The sequence below is a fragment of the Pyrgilauda ruficollis genome, unplaced genomic scaffold, assembly GCF_017590135.1.
Source record: "Pyrgilauda ruficollis isolate IOZ18807 unplaced genomic scaffold, ASM1759013v1 scaffold9, whole genome shotgun sequence".
NCBI classification, from domain to species: domain Eukaryota; kingdom Metazoa; phylum Chordata; class Aves; order Passeriformes; family Passeridae; genus Pyrgilauda; species Pyrgilauda ruficollis.
The window spans coordinates 3,716,774-3,733,483 of NW_024531043.1; the positions used below are offsets into that span (position 1 = coordinate 3,716,774).

A 16,710-nucleotide genomic window follows, 5' to 3' on the forward strand; every position below is an offset into this window, starting at 1 on the left:
GCACTAAAATGTCATTTATGCTCCCTGTGTTTGCTGCCTGCTGGGATGTCTCTGTCACACGTCAGAACAATGTGGTTGTACAAGGACCATACCTCTTTCCAGCACAAGCTGCACTTCCCAAACATGGTTGAAAATTTATGTAAACATAAATAAATGAAGAGAACCAATACCAATACATTAGTAAAGCAAAAATAAGATTACCTATGACACAGAAGCACTAAGGACATTAGAGGAATTGCTGCATTCTCTCCTCTCTGTCACATTAAGTGGTTTAATATAAAGCCTTTATTTTTATACCAATCAATAGCACTGTAAGGTACCAACATTTATCTTCAGAAGCACTGAAGGTACAATGGCTCAATTCTCAATTATATTAAGAGTGAGACTTCAAAGATATTTATGAGGAACAAGATGCAAGTTAGATTTCCAGTATGGTTTTCAAAAGCTTCTGAACAAGTCGGGTGTCTAGCTCCTATTGATCTCAGCCCTTGTCAGGCAGTTAAAAAATACTTCAAGTTGCCTCTCCCTATCCTCTGGTGCCCACATAACTTTGGAAACCTCCCTTTGCTGTGATTCACTTCATTCTGAAACTGTCCAAGGGGTTAGAAAAAGGGATATTACTCTTTCCAGTAGAAGAGGAAACAAAACTTAGGAAAGACACTTCCCACATACCAGAATAGACATGAATTAAAAGTAATTTTATTCCACTTGTCAATGACATTTCTATCATATCTGGTAATAAGGCAAGCTACTAAAAGTCCCACAAGACATATCAGACCATTAAAATAGTATTCAAATACCAAAGAGGAGTTCACAGAACAGCCAATTCTTGGGATCATCAAAATCAGTGGCAAGATTCCCATGTGGACAAATCTGATCAGTGTAAATGTTTAATAAATCAGCTGACTTCACCAGTGTGTGTGAAGTTTAATACTGCAGTAATTAAGGAGAGGTAATGCTTCACTGACTTCAATGAAAAACAGAATTTGGCAGGAAGGAAAGCGAAAAAGCACATTGAAAATATAATATCAAGGCACAAAAAATACATGCTACTTCCAGGCATATGCTTTAACAGGTAAAGGTTTCTGGGAGGATTTTTTTTTTTTTTAATATGTTGTTGAACTCCTGACAGATGATTCTTCTCTCACCTGCACCTGCAGAACTCCCTGGATTTCTGGGCAGTTGCTCCAGGTTGGTGTTGGTGCAGAGAGAGGCAGTGGAAGTTGGCACGGCTGTCTTGAAGGTGTGGTAATAAAGCAGAGCAACAACTGAGGATGCAGCCACATCTTAATGCTCACCAGAGCTCACTCCTTTTAAGGTGGAATATTTGTGTGACAAAGCAATTGTATTCCGTGAAACAGCTAATACAAACAGCTGTCCCATGCTAGATTTTCACAAGTTATCAAGTAATGGCAGTAATTTAGAGGCCATCAATTCTGGAACCAGAGGCTGCTCGCTGAGCAGTGTCTAAGGATCAGGAAGTGTGTCTGTAACTAGGCAGAGGTGCAGAAGTCTGTCCTTCTCTAACTGCAGTGATACACAGACCAGTCACAGAGATGAGAGGATGAGCTAAACAAAACCCACATGAACAAAGCAGAACACAATGAAACTATGTGCCTTGCTAGAAGCACAGCAACAAAGGGATGAAGGACTTCTGTTTAAAAAGAAGATCTTTTGTCAGATAAAAAAATAGGAACTTTTTACATGTGTGAGGTTTAAAGAGGAAAATATGATCAGTGCAAATTTAATGCGGGACAGGAGCTAAGTCAAGGGAGTGCAACAATGAAAGACAACAAAACAAAAAGAAATCATTAATAAAAACATGGATGCTATGGAAGAAGAGTCTCTCTTAATAATCAAGTGATTGAAATCGGTCCCAGGTGTTTAAAAATCCAAGGTAAAGTTCTAAAAGCTAAGGATGACAAAAGAAAGCAGCTGCTGAGTCAGAGTGCGCCCACGGCATTATAAAATCACAGAGCAGGAAAAAATCACAAACCCATGGGTACAGTTGTATCATGTTGAGACTATTTTAAAGTAATGAAAAAAATCCTTAATGGCCTGATCCAAAATCTGCCAGAAGTAACAGGAGTTCTCCTACTAACTTCAGTGGGCTGTGCATCAGATCTTACACTGTGCACCATAAACAGTTTGGATATGTTGCCTTTGTCTGGCTGGGGTCAGCCAGGGAGCATCACAGATCCAGCATACATTCCATGGAAAAGAGAAAGAAAAGGGATTTTTTTTTTAGGGCAAATCTCATTATGCATTAGGGTAAAAGAGAAAATGCTGCTTTATACTGAGATGTCTTATAAATAAATGATTTTGAAAACCTGGTCACGCCATGCTGATTAACTAACTGGGCTATCAGTTCATTCACCAGCAACATGCCTCTGCAGACTTGTAGGGTCAGAGCTAACAGTCTGGAATGGTTTCCATCTCTTCTTTCTCCCTCTCCAGAGGTTTACATGTTGATATCATCCAAGTGCAGTCCTGGTCTTCAGATAGCATGCTGCAAGGACACAGAAATATGTGTGTTTAAAGGAGGAGAAGACAGAGAGTTTGCCCTGTGAGTTTAAATTATTAATTCTACAGATCTAATGGATACATTATGCCACATTAGTAGCACTTGTTCTCTTAACAAACATCCCTCTAGACTAGCAGCTCAATACAGTTTTGAGTCAAAGAGCTGAGTTTCTAATGGCATTGGTCATCTGTCAGTCCGAACTGAATTTTTAAACTGGGTTACCTGAATCAATGCAAATCAGGGCCTTTCATTCCAGGAAATGGGCTCTTATTTGACAAAGATTCATGAGGTCAACAACATCTCTGCTTCCTTGGAGGGGTACATAAAGCAGTCAGACAAGAACAACCCTCCAGCAGTTGGGAGAACTTGGTAAATCCCACAGTAACACTCAACATGCTTTAAAAGGACGGGGAAACCTGTCCTGTGCATCTGCATTTGGAGAGGAAGGATCTGAGGAGTTCCCTCAAATTCTTGTGTAGGGGAAAGCTGTCAGACACCACCCATGGATGCCCTGACCTATCACTGGATTCTGGGTTCTGCTGGAGCCTGAGGGATCTCCTCCATCTAGCAGCTCCTCAAGGAGGGATTTGGGACCCCAGGCACTGCACAGTAAATATGTCCTGCAGACACCATTAATGCCTTTGCTGACTGTCTCTTGGATGCTACTCATGGCTCCACTGGGTAGAATCCATTGTAGGAACATCTCCTCTGTGCACAGATGAAATAGCTCTTTCTGGACCAGAATTTTTCATATGGTTTGCTAAGGAAGTCAGGCTGATATGACCACATTGTCTGTGCACCTGCACACTGTGCCACTGCTCAGCCTCCCAGCTGAGGGAACACTTTGGGAGACAGATAGAGGACTTTAGGCTCCTGTGTTTTCACAAATCCAGTAAAACAACGTAAGGATCAAGGAAATAAACAGTATGTACCCTTACAATAGAAAATCAGCAGTATGAGCTCCCTGGCTGGGTGGATACCTAGAATTAAAGAACAGGCTTGGAGCTCTATCTCTTACTGGCAGGCCCATCCCTGCAGCACAAGACCCTGATATGTTTATTTTTATGGTAAGGTGCAGAGGATGGGATGGCCAGTGTAAAGGTCTGCAGGCTGGCTGAGTAATCCCCGTCCTCATGCTGGTCTTCAGCTTGTTCTGTCTCTGCAAGCCAGGCAGTCACTGAGTGGAATGTCTGCAAAGGCTTCTGAGAGCCTCAGGAACAGGACAGCAGAGACATTAAAAGTAATCTTGCACTCCTTTTCCTCCTGAAGAATTATTTCTAAGTCAGTGAGGAAATTGTACGTGTACATCTGTCCCTGTGCACAGTCTAAACACTTATTCCTTTTCCTTCTACCTGGAATTCCCAATGCTGCATTACTGCACACGTGCTTGATTTAAAACCCTTCTGCTTCTGAGCAGTGCAAGCTAGTGCTTTCCTCACAGCCTGGCTTGGAAGTTCCTTGGAAGCCATGCTGACAGGTGGCATTTCTGTGGCTTCCCTGGGGCGAAGTTCTAAATCAAGTGAGATTAAAGAAGGGGTCAGAAGTTCAGGCTCCTCTAGAAAGCATTAAAATATCATAATGGTTTGCATAAAATTCCAAACTCATGGCGTTTTGGCTTACTTCCTCAGAGCAAAACTGTTCCTGTCTCAATCTACTGGAGTTTTTACTTCTAACACCTCTCACTCATCCTCCACATTTCTGCTTGGCTCACTCCTACTTGTCCAGACTGCAGAAGTCCACAAGAGAGGAGCACAGAAGACGTGGGCTGTATATGAAATGCCTTGTGGCTCGGCTGGGTGGCAAAACTCATGTGAGTTCTAGTTCAGCCCTGAGCAGCACTGCAAAGTGTCACTCAGACACTACAGGTGGTCTACAAGTAATGTGCTGTGAGGAGCTAAATATTGTTCTGAACTACTCACATGGCAGCATGAAGTAGAATATGACATGTTTAGATCCAGTTAAGAATAGGGTTTGGGATACTTAGGATCTCCTTCACTAAAGTAAGGAGGATCCAGCCCAGGCTTTTGTTTCCATGAACCCTGCCAGCAGAATTAAAATGTAATACAAGGGTGCCTCATCAGCAAAACCCAAACCAAAACAGAATTTGGGATCTGCTTCAAAGACGTTGAGGCTGCTCTGAAAACACAGGTTGTAAATGACTTGAGAGTGACTGACTAAATCACCACCTTTTGCTGAACAAAAGGTTTAGAGGGGGGAAGGCTGACTCCAAGCCTGTGCAAGTCTGGGGAAAGGTTTCTGAGAGGAGCAAGATGAGAACAGTGGCACTGGGTGGGAGCAAGCAGGGTATGGCACACACAGGCTGTGGCACACAGCCCTGCCCTGCTCCACGTCAGCTGGTGTTCCCTCAGGGAAGGCAAACACATCCCATTTCTCACGGCACTTCTTGATGGACAGCATGCCTGAGGCACACATGCAGGGCCAGACTGTGGTGGCACAAATACCAGCTAAAGGTACATCTGAGCAAGCCCTGGAAATGTAACTCAGCACTCGGGACTGGCAAGGCAGGGACACAGGGGAAGCTGACAGGGGAGGGTGAAAGCAAATGGGGAAGAGCAAGAATAAATTCGGCCCGGTGTGGAATGAGGCCCAGCCCTGACTTCACACACACACAGCTCTGCACTCAGCGTCCTCAGCACGATGAGGGACACACCACTTCACTCTGAGCAGGACACACAAGTTTGATTGCTGGGCTGCCAGCTCCAGTGATGCAAGTGATGCCTTCCCCTTCCTTGCCTACATTTAGGGGCATGGCTGCAGAACATAGATGGCTCCCAAGAGTTGGGTGTGCCCTGTTCCAGGATAGAAATATGTATCACTACATCTCTTAATATATGTCTGCTAAAGATAACATGCCAGTGTTTGAGACAAACGAGGCTCTCCAAGGCAGCAGGAGAAGCCCTGAGCTGACTTAACTCCGACTAAATCCTCAAAATGAGAAGTCAAGGCTGTTTCTTCCCTGCAGACGTAGGTGTTGGCTGCTGTTATTCCTGTGCTACTGTGACTGAACAAACCAAGGAAGGCACATGAGGACACTTGGAAGTAGGGGTTTTCTGGAAAGTGAAAGGGTCTTCCTCTTCCCAAATCTGGCACTATTATTGGGGGTACATTTGGGAGTATTATTGGTGGTATAAAATCATTGTTTGCTCAAAGCAGGAATCTCCTGCTCTTCCTCTCTCTCAACTTCTACCATTTCTACCCTCACCACACCTGGCTCGATATTCTTCTCCTGGCTGAGGCATGTGGAGTTGTTTTGAAGGAGGCTTCAGAGCCAGCTGAGCCTGATTCAAGTTCCTGTACCTATAATAAAAGTTGTGTAACAACTGATAGAGATTCCCCCCTGCCAACCTGACTTGGATGTCTTATTTTTGTTGCTTCTCAGAGGCTTCATGTTGTAGAAGAGACCTTGAGTTCTCAGTACACTTTGCATCTTTGATACTGGCAGCAGTATCTCCCAGAGGTAATTTGCAGTGAGACTTGTTATCCCTTGAAGACCAAAAGAAGCCACAAGGAATGTCAGCAGGAAGAACTGGGTACTGTGGTATCTGATTAATTTCAAGTGGATAAAGTACAGGAATCAATCTTGGAAGGGTCAAGCTTTTCATATATATTGCTGATGTCTAACTTCCAGGAAAAATGCATGTGTAGGTCATGGAAACATTAAATCTGTGCTTAATGGTGATCAAATAAATCTGCCATATTATTGTGTCAAGGCTATTTTGTGCTACCTTACTAATACTGAAACATATTTTAAAGTTGGCATAGAATTAATTTACAATCACTTCAGCAAAGTGGCTGTCAGTAAATAATCATGAGAAAGGCACAAATGGGTGTGAAATCATTGAATGGGGTGTGCAAAGCCATTCACAGCATTGGAACATCAGACTAAGACAATTTAGTATAAAGTAAAAATGTCCAAGAGTAAGGCAACAGAGGGAACCCAGGTAAGCATGGGGAGTGGAAAGCCCAGCTGGGTGCTTCTGTTCACTCATTTTCATATCAAAAGATTGTTGTTGCCATCAAATCCTTTCCTAGAAGCAAAGGCTCTTTGCAGGGTGACAAGTGAGAAGGAGAAGGGGAGCAGTGAAGAGGCTGGAAAGGCAGAGAGCAGAGTGAATCCAGTAAACCTTGACTCCTCACTAAAGTCATGGTACCATTTGGCCAAGAAAGCTCTGTGGAAACTATGTACAGAAATTAATATCCCAGCAGTGCTCTGAGGTTCCCAGGCACCTGGCTGCTTCCACCCAACAGAGAGTTTTCTCTTAAAAAAAAACCCCAGAACCAAAACAAATTTAAAAAGTCCTCAAAAGAAAAATGAAGTTATGTTATACTGGTTTACTGCTGCCTGGTCACTGTGAATGCTTCAGGCCAGTGCTGTCTGCCACCCCTCCCACTGCCCTTCCCTCCCCTACTTTGAAAAAATAACTGAGCTGCTCTCCTTGCCTGAGAAATGATGAGTAAGGTGGTGGAATTTGCTGCTGCTGTCAATTACAAAACTTGGCACCCCCAGCCTGAAGGGACTTGGGTTTAAATCTGTGAGCACTGAATGAGCTGAACACAAGCTGAACCAAGGCTCACGCTTGCAAAATGCACAGAAAATTAATGAATGCACAGGCCACTTAGAGTCTGCAGCACCATCTAGTAATATCTCACAGAGCTGGACCCCCTCTCCAGTAATTTCCCTGCAGCTCAATATGTTGTGCTTCAATTTTTGTATGAAAATGCTGTGCACATTTAACCAGTCACTGCATTCCACTCCCCAGAGGTGTCTTCATTTCAGTGGTAAATGGGGTGTTCTCTGTTTGTAGCTTATGCATAAGTTTGTATAGTGCACTGAAATCCCCTCCAACCAAACCAGCCAATAATAAATTCATTTAAATCGGTTATTTTAATGGGAAGTACACAGTCTTGTGGAGAAAAGAACATATTGTTGCACAACCTTAAGAAAGATTATCAATACCCTAAATTGCTTTTGTCCTCTTTCCCAGCAATCCAACTGGGTAACCCCTGTGTTACAGAGATTCATTTGTTGAGCTTTGTTTCTATTATTGCAGGTGTGCGAGGGCAGGACAATAACACAGCATGGAGAGTAAAGGGCCTTACCCCGCAGAGACACAAGTCAGAATGACATTTGTGGTCACTTCTGATATAGTTCTGCTCATCTCTTTTCCTGTCAAACAGTAGAAGAGTAACTGACTGTTGTCTCCTCCTTGTTAAAAGATCAGTTGGCCAGACCGTGAGACTGAAAATTAGCACATGGGGACTCTGTTACCTGAAATTTAAAGATCTCAGGTCGCTTGGTATGAAAGATGGTGAAGCTGAGGAGGAGAAAAACCAAAAAGCAGCTGGCCAAAATTGGAAAAACGTATTGGAGCTGCAAGAGTTTCTAGAAAACCACCTGCTGCTAAGGCAGAGTCGCTTGTGTTTAACCACAGAAAACAGAATTTTCTAAAGCGTAAAATACGATAAAATTCTTCTGGAAAGCATACATGCATCCCTGGATAGATGAAGAGAGGTGGTTGTGGCAGCCCTCAGTGCCCAGCTCCGGGGGCCCTGCAGAGAGAGAGCCCCTGCTCACCGTTGTGAAGTGAACCACGCAGAAGATGCCGATGATGACGAGGCCGATGATGATGGAGGCCACGGCCACCCAGAGCGCGTTGCGACCCAGCCGCTTGGAGCCTTCTATGTCCCCTTGGTTGTAACTGTTCAGAGCCTGCAGAGGGCAAACAGGGAATCACAGCTCTTCCTTTCAAACAGAAACCTGGTGGCAAAGCAGCGTGGCAGCTCTGAACCAACAGAACAAATCAATGTCCGCTGCCAAGGTAAGCAGGGAGTCCAATTTTCTGTTCCACTCATTTTCAGTACCTTTCATTGAAGCTACAGCTCTTTTTTTTTTTTTTTTTTTCTTCAGTGGTGGGGCTTTGTTTATATGATACACACCAGCACAGAAGCTGTCAAACCAACACCAGCCCACTTGCATAAACCAGTGGCTTTTATCTTTGGAAATAGTTTTGTAGTATATGGGAATTGTTAGTTGGCCACTTCACTAGCAGTGAGATAAATTCTTGTGCTTTACAAGACTATAAGCATAAAAAAGAGCAGAAATACGCTGCATTTTTAGAGAAAGTATCAGCAAAACTATAAACAGCTTACTAATTACCTATTTTTCCAATATTTTACTTTTCCAAACAAAGTTTGAAGAATTAACAGGTAATTTCCTAGTGGTGGGAAGAATACAAACCGAAGAAATATAGGTCATCTGAACAAAACATCTGAGTGCCATCCTCATGGGCTAGAAGTTATGTTCCTTTGCATTTCTGGAAGGCACTGATAATTATTATCATATCCATCCTGAGGTGTGCATCAGATATCCCCATATTATCTCAAGAGCCTCGAGTTTCTCTCCACCCAGCCGTGACTTAGCAGATGCTTTACATTCATTGCATGCTCAGATTGCAATGTGTGATAGGACCACTCTGACCCTCCAGGCTTTTGTGAGACAGACTGTAGGATTTTCTGAATTAATTTTTGGTTTAACCAAACCATTTTTAAAGGAAAAGATTCAGTAAGCCACACAAAGTACTGTAGGTCTGAACACAGTTTGTTGAAATTTTTTCCCAAGAATGAGATGCTATCAAAGCATTAAAAAGGGAATTATTCCTAAGAATTCTTTTGTAAAATCATGAGAGTTTGAGTTCATAAACCATAGCATTGAGTCCAGATTTCTTGATCAGATTTCACTGTTGAACTCAGCATACTTCCTCAGGGAATCAGATTAGTCACAACATGGTTTTTAGTATCTTGTATTTATTTCAGGAAGTATCAGAGAAATGGGAAGAGTAGGGAGAGAGATATGGGGACCTGATCAAATTAACTGCTCTCTGGACTAAAGAATTCCGATTGTCTCTAGAAAACGACTGTGTGAGGTATCACCAAATGCTATAATGCAAGTGCTTCAGCTATAAATCACTTTTTGCAGCAAACACAGAAGAGAGTGAAGAGCTGAGACTGTGGAGGGCAGGAAAGGGAGGAAGTTCAGAGCACACCAAGCCCTGCTGTAGAGCCATTTCTCCCAAGCAGGAAAGCAGTGAGGGGCATGCTGTGTGTGCTGTGTCAATTAGTGAGCATGCAGAGCTAATGGGCTGGGTGCACTCGTGGTGTCAGCACCGCAGGAGCATCAGCCCAGCCCACACAGCCCCAAAGCAACACAGCCTGCATTCCTAGAACTGCATCTCAGGGATAAGTGCAGGTACTTATTCTCTGGAGTCTACGAAAGGCTGAGATGCTGATGCACTCATGTCCTTAAAGAGAGCACTGATACATTTCTTCTCTTCCTGGAAGCCCACATGCCTAAACATTTCTCTGGTTTGTGTCCCCAGAGAATATCACTAATACCTCTGCTCTGCTGTCAGATTTCATTGAGGCTGGAAAGCACATAATGGGGAAAGAGGGCAGAGATGGAAATGAGAGGTGGGCACAGTCAAACAGCACAGTGCCAGCCCTGATCCTGCTGCAAAGGGACTGGCACTGTCCTCTCACCCAAGCCACCCCACTGTCCCCAGCAGTCCTGGCTGCAGAAGAGCTTTCTCAAAGTTCATTTGGAAAGGTCTTAAAAAAAGGTTAAGAGGAGAAACACAGCTCAGCTTGGCCTTGGGCAGACTGACCTCCTCCTGTCTCTGCCAACAACCACCAATGCCACTGTGGCTGAGGGGAGAAACACAGAGAAGCACCACAGACACCCTGGCCCTGGGCTTCGTGCTCAGCTTTTACCAAAGGACTCCCCTTGCATGGCATCTGCAGAGGGGTTCTACAGACACCATCGACTCAGCTCCCCAGGCTTGTGGTCTCAAAAGTGAGACAGAGTTGTAAGCAAGACCTGACAGCACCAGCTTGCAGTTTTGGGCCATTTTACTAATGTATTGAGGAAGTCTGGAAAATGTCCATGTGATTTCTGCAGGTACTGCATAAATAATTCACCATGCAAAGTTTAATAAATAATGCCATTTTAATATAAATCCACGATCAAGAGGAGGAAAACAACATTAATGATAAAGAACAGAATTTGGGTGAGACAGGAAGGAGACCAAAGTTTCTCTATGAAGAGGTTTAAATTAAATGAAAAAAATTAGAAAGCATTCAATAAAAAAATAAGAGGTTTGAGGGAGTGGTTGGGGTCTGATGCAAAGCTTTTTGAAATTCATTACTTGCATCTGCTTCAAAGGGCTCCTGCTCAAGCTTCCAGTTTTCAACATTAGACAGAGATAGCATCAACTGTTAAAGCTTTAACTGTTACATCTATTTATTTCCAAGGGCTGGGCAATATATTGAGAACACAGCATCTGTATGAGCCATTTGGTCTGTCCAACTTTTAAAACAAATTTCAGCCCTTTTCCACCTAACACCATATGATTTCTCAGGTTTCTGCTACCTCGCTGGCTATGAAGTCATAATGTAAATTAAAGCCACAGTTCTGCAGCTGTTTATTTACTTGAGTAATCTCAGTGACTTCACCAGATTCACACACATCTATTTATAAAACATTCTCAGTTCAACAATAAAGTGACTTGACCTCATGTGAACAGAAATGTGCTGAATTAGCTATAAAATATTAATCCCTTTTTATGTGTATTTTCTGTTCCACACTCCCAGAGCACTGATCGTGGCAAAACCATGAAAGAGCACTCAGTTACTTCAGAAATCTTCCTCTGCATTTCTTTCAGATCTGGGCAGACCAGACTGAGGTTCTCTGATCAGCATTTTCCAGGCTCTACAAGCCGGGCTGGGTGAACCTTAATTGGCTGTGCCTGGAAAGGAGACACTCTCTAGTTCAGACCTAAGGAAGAACGAGACCTGCTGACTCAGGGTGACTCCTCACTGTAGGAACAGCTCACAGGGAAACACAAAGGAGAGGGGGCACTTGGGGAGCAATTCAGAGCAGGCAGGTGCTGAGCAGGACACGTGAAAGGGGAGTTGGCTCTGCAGGGTGCTGCTGAGGAAAAACAAGAACCTACCAGTTTGCAAAGGCAAGGGCCATGCAAAAATGCCTTCACAGCACCTCCTGAGCCCTGTTATTTAACATTCCTGAATATTAAATATGCTGTTTAATATTCCTGAATGAGTACAGGCTGTCCCATAATGTGTTAGATATCCAGGTACCTACAAGCTACCTAACAAGGGATGTATAAATAATAAACTCTGCAAGTAAACTTTCTAAATACAGAAACACTGGTCACTCTTCTGGTCACTGAGCTGGCCACAGCCAACACACTGCACATGGCTCATTAGGATCCCAATGAAAAGAGATGGTTCCCTGAGAAAGGGATCCTTTCCTGTCCCCACAGCTTCCACCACCCTCTAATTTGTTGTCTCTCCTTAGGGAAAGCCATATAAAGGCAAGGCATCTGAATCCAACAGCAACAAATGCAGACAAAGAACTTGTTACTATCAGAGGCAGATGAGCCAAGATTGTCACAGCTTGACCACATATGTTGTTTGAATCATGGAAGTGATTAAACAAAAATGTGTCAACAGAAAGAGGGAGTTTGGAGAAAAAAATCAGTGAGAAATAGCTTTGGAGAGACTGTTTGGAGTTTTTTTACAAATGTAAGGCCCTATGGAATTACAGAACTATTCTGACATAGAGATCTTTGAAATGAAGACAGCTGAATGGGGGTACTGAGAAAGGCCATAAAAACATGTTCAATTGTCAGACCTCAGTGCTGGCATTGAAAATATCTGATTCATTTCCCAGACTTATTCCACAGCCTCCCTCTAGCTCTGACCCCATGAGCCAGACACAGCCAGTCCTCTCCAGCCAGGTCTCAGGCACAGCTGGCAGCTCCCTGAGAGCTCTTTGGGCTCACCACTGCAGATAAGGAGCCAAAGAGCTCAGTGACACAGTGTCCACCCCCAGCGCCACACCAGAGAAATCTCCTGTGCCACAGAAGCCTCCTGACCTGGTACCTGGCCCCAAACTCTTGCCTGTTTCCCATACCTGGAGAATAGGGCAGAGCTGAGGGAGGTGTCCCTGGGGCTGACTGAGTCCTGGGGAAAACAGAGCTCCATTTGCCAAAAATGCTGAGCAGTGCTCACCCTGCAAGTGGCCAGTGGCTCATTGGAGGGGGGGCTCTTGTAATGCCAATATGGCAACACAGTGATGCCAATAATGCCCTTTCTACCAGCTCTCCTCTGACCCTGCCATGAGAAACAGACAGGTAAGGAACAAGGAAAGTTATTATTGCAATAGGGAGGACTTGCAAAAGGTTTATTCTAAAAATAAAGTAAAGGAGGTAAGATCTGTAACGGTGAGGTTTGAGCCTCCAAAGGTGAGAAAGGAGTGAGGAAACCAGTGCTGGAGTTGTAAATGGGGCAGCAGAAGAGACAGAAGAGACTGAGGACAAATCTGTCACTTATTTTGGGGGTGTGTTAGAGCCCAGATTCTACTTTTAGAGCGAAAACATTGTCTGAATTTAGAACAGTTAAGGAGGCCATGACACAGGTACACAGGGTGCTGAACCATGCCCTCTCTAGAAGCCAGTAGGACTTTTCATTTTAGGCCCATTTTATGAAGTGGAAATTTGTAGAAAATCCACTTGTGAGGGTCTTCAAATCTGACCCAAGGTCTCAGGTAAGCTCTGCAGACTGTGAAGGTGTCTTCTGTAAGAAAAGAAAATAACCCACTCTTGTATCTCAGTATTAGCCCTTAGCAGCTCCAGCTGAGAAAGGGAGGGAGGGTACAGATCCCAGCAGAAATGGAAATAAAAGCAGCACAGGCTAAAATGCAGAACCTGCAGCTGAGGATAATGCAGCAGTTACAGGTTGCAGCTTGGAAAGGCAGGGGGGTCAGGCTGTGGAAAAGAAGTTGGATGTGCTATTTTTGTAGAAAAGGAGAGGTTTTAGGTAGGATGCTGTTGGAACAGAAGCTATTCCCAGGCAGGGGAGGTCATTGGTCTGGTTTTTGTTTCCCTCTGTAAGGGAGTGGGCAGCTGAGACCTGCACAGGCTGTTCAGCGTTCAGGAAGTGCTCTTCCCACCCTGGATCCTTCATATCCCCTGGTAACAGTTACTGATGCCTGACTCCAGAAGCCTGCATGAACTTCAACCAGGCTGTGGGTGGAGATTTCTCCATATGGGGTGCAAAAATCTTTAGAGGCCAAATTCTGTCCTTGACAGTTAACTTCTGTACAGCCCCAGCACCTTGATGAAAGCAGTGTCACAGGGAACAGACGCTCCCAGCCCCAGATCACCAGCTCTCATTACTTTATATAGCACCCTCAGCGTCCATGGACAGAAAGGATGCCGAGTACCAGCAGAACCAAATCTTCCCAAAATAAGGAAAAGAGCATATTGTATAGTTAAGGTAACAACAAAGGAAATAAACACAGAAGGAAGAAAATTTAAAACAAACCCAAAATATTAACTACCAAAAAAAAAAAAAAAAAAAAAAAAAAAAAAAAAAAAAAAAAAAAAAAAAAAAAAAAAAAAAAAAAAAAAAAAGAAAAAAAAAAAAAAAAAGGAAAAAAAGGAAAAAAAAGGAAAATATGAATGATGGCTTTGGAATAGTAGCTTTCAAACTTCAACAATGTGATTTCTCATCAATCTTTTACTCATCACACTTTACAAGAGTGTGCCTTGGGATATTTTAGACATAGTTAGCTATTCTTATACTTAATTGCAAAAAGAAATAACTACATTTTTACTTACCTTCTCAGCTTGGCTGTCAGAGAAAAGGATGAAAATACACAACATGTTTTAAACCTTTTCCAGCTCCTAAACAACAGAAATACATTGCAGTGTTACTGATAACACTGATCATGTTTATGACTAGAAAACTCTGGATCTGACTCTGCAACTTTTAACTCAGAGAAGGAGATTCTGTTCCAACAATCCTTTGGAAGTTAAGGGGATTGCTGGGTTATTAAGGACAATGTGTATCAATTTCGGGTTGTAGGAGTAAGGCTGTTCTCTCACTGTGTGTGATACTCAATTTACATGGGCGATTGCCAACAACTTACAATCATTATCATTGTCTGTATTATTCTAACAAATAGCATCAAAGAGCCTGTTTACTGGAAAAAAAGGGCACTCCTCTTATATTTGATTCGCTAAAGCAGAAACCAAATCTGATTTCTGTTCTCCGGCTGACACCTTACACAGATACTACGTCCAGTTCAGCATGCGACTTAGTTGATGTAACAAACCCCGTTAGCTGGAATAAAACTGCCACCTGACAGTGAAAACTTGTTGGAAACTGCCTTTCACTCCACGTTTTCCATCGCTGCTGGGATAGCTCTGTGGTCCCCCTGCCCGCGCCTGCTGATGCTCCCGGGCTCGCCGCCTCACCCAGTGTCCGCAGGCTCCCGGGACAAGCGGCTCAAAGGCGGCTGGATGTCCCTTTCCCCGCCGGAGCCGGCGGTGGCCGCTCGGAGCCCACGCCGGAGGTGCTACTCACCATGACGGCGAACACGAAGGCGACGATGTTGACGGGATAGGCGGGACAGAAGCAAGAGAGGATGCTGAGGAGCAGGTAGCTCTTGGGCCGCGGCTGCGGCGGCCCGTCGGGCAGCTCATCCTCGATGTTGGTCTCGGGGCTGTTCTCCAGAGCCCGCTTGATGTCGGCGCCGGCGGGGAGCGCGGACATGGGGCTGCGGTGCGGCGGGCGGGCGGCGCGGAAAGCCCAGCGCTCCGGGCGGGCGGGACCGAGCGGCGCCGAGCCAAGGGAGCCGCCCCGGGACGGGGCCGGGCGGGGCGGGGGGGCTCCGCGGGTCTCGGCGCGGGGCTGGGATCACGGGGAGCGGTGGGAAGAACGCCGATCCCGACGCCGCCCGCCGGGGTTCCCAGCGCCCCGTCCCGCGGGGTCCCCGCGCTGCTCCCGCCGGCCCCGGGAGCGCCCCCGGCGCTGCTGCAGCGCGGCCGGGGCGCAAAACCTGCGGCTGCTCCGGCCTCCGCGGAACTTCTTCTGCCCCTGCAGTTAAAGGATTTAAGCCGAGTTTGCACAACTCCCGGGAGAGCTGCGCTGCGTTCTTAAACTCGCCTTTCCAAGCGTCCGAGACGCTTCAGCAAGCGGGGTAAAGCCCGCAAAGACATTTCCTCGCATCTGGACTGAATTTGCCATCTTCTAATCCCAGCCTCTTGCTGAATTTAGCAAAATCTTTGAAGAGCAGCAGAAACTAACGAATTTAAAACATTAAGGTCGATTTTTTAGCAAATTATTCCGTTATTACTGAACATGACATCGGTAAGGTGAAACCCATTGTGGGGGATGCACGAAAGTGAGCAAGGAAATCAATATTATCTCTAAAACCTAATATATGGGGGAAAAACCCCCAAACAACCACAAGTAAATAAAGATCTATTTCCATAATGGTTTTCAAGTTGGTGAGGAATGACATGGCAGCCTATACTGAGAAAGGAACAGGCTGTTTCTGCTATGTAGTCCTAGGAAAACCTTCACACCTGTATCAGCAAAATAGAGACTTTTGGTCAGGTGAAGGCCGAAGTTGAGATTTTGCTCTCACTGGCTCATCCTGAGAGCATTTCATTAATTAAAGTTAAAAAAACCAGTAAGGTGTGCTTACAGCTTTATGAATGAGAGGCTTTTGTCCCCAGAAGTTTTGCAATAGACTTGAATGGAGCCACCCATCCCTGTTCTGGATGTTATCCTACAAGATGTGGCACAGTAAAGACTTTTATAAGGAATAAAGGTGCAGTGTTTTCACTTTCACAGACATTAATCATCTCTCAGCTGCATGTCTGGAATATAACACAGAGTGAGAATCTGCTGATCTCTCAAAATGTCAAAAGAAAAGGTGGTACATCTTTAGGAAAGAGTAAGAAAGACCAGCTCCCATCTGCTTGCCAACGTAGCCATTAATGTTCAGGCACAAGCTCTGTGCAGCTGTAAAATCTCGGATCTGTTTGTTCTCAGGGGACTTTAAACACACTCACCAGACAAGTGCAGGAAAAACAGTTCACATCACACCACACAATTACTGTTGGGGCTGATTTCAGTAGGGATGGAGTCCATATCCTCTGCCAGGGATCAGCATCTTCCAGGGCCCCTCAAGCCTTTAATCCACGAGTACACTTTCAGGACTCATTATAATGGTTAGAGTTTGAGTTTGCCTGCTGGTGGTTGAAACAGAGTTAAATAAGAACCTGTTACCTCGT

At 44.6% G+C, this 16,710-nt stretch overlaps 1 protein-coding gene across 2 annotated transcripts; it reads right to left on the bottom strand.

Annotated features, from left to right (window-relative positions):
* Positions 1 to 679: 679 nt before the first annotated feature.
* On the bottom strand, positions 680 to 15,492 carry TMEM233 (transmembrane protein 233). Of its 2 annotated transcripts, none has more exons than XM_041488687.1 (3): positions 14,993 to 15,482; positions 8,121 to 8,255; positions 680 to 2,509 (listed from the first exon to the last, which is right to left on the bottom strand). In XM_041488687.1, the coding sequence occupies exons 1-3, from the start codon at positions 15,179 to 15,181 to the stop codon at positions 2,498 to 2,500; spliced, it is 336 nt and encodes a 111-aa protein (XP_041344621.1). In that variant the 5' UTR covers positions 15,182 to 15,482; the 3' UTR covers positions 680 to 2,497. The 2 variants fall into 2 exon arrangements, with proteins under 2 accessions (XP_041344621.1, XP_041344620.1); XM_041488686.1 differs by lacking the exon at positions 680 to 2,509 and adding an exon at positions 7,423 to 7,814 and having other exon boundaries at positions 14,993 to 15,492.
* Between the last annotated feature and the right edge of the window lie 1,218 nt (positions 15,493 to 16,710).

Coding starts and splice junctions, on each gene's coding strand:
- TMEM233 (XM_041488686.1), bottom strand. CDS start 15,181: ATGTCCGCGCTCCCCGCCGGCGCCGACATCAAGCGGGCTCTGGAGAAC. Junction 8,256..14,992: donor CCTTCGTGTTCGCCGTCATG/GTGAGTAGCACC, acceptor TGCCCTCTGCAG/GCTCTGAACAGTTACAACCA. Junction 7,815..8,120: donor GCGTGGTTCACTTCACAACG/GTGAGCAGGGGC, acceptor TTTAAATTTCAG/GTAACAGAGTCCCCATGTGC.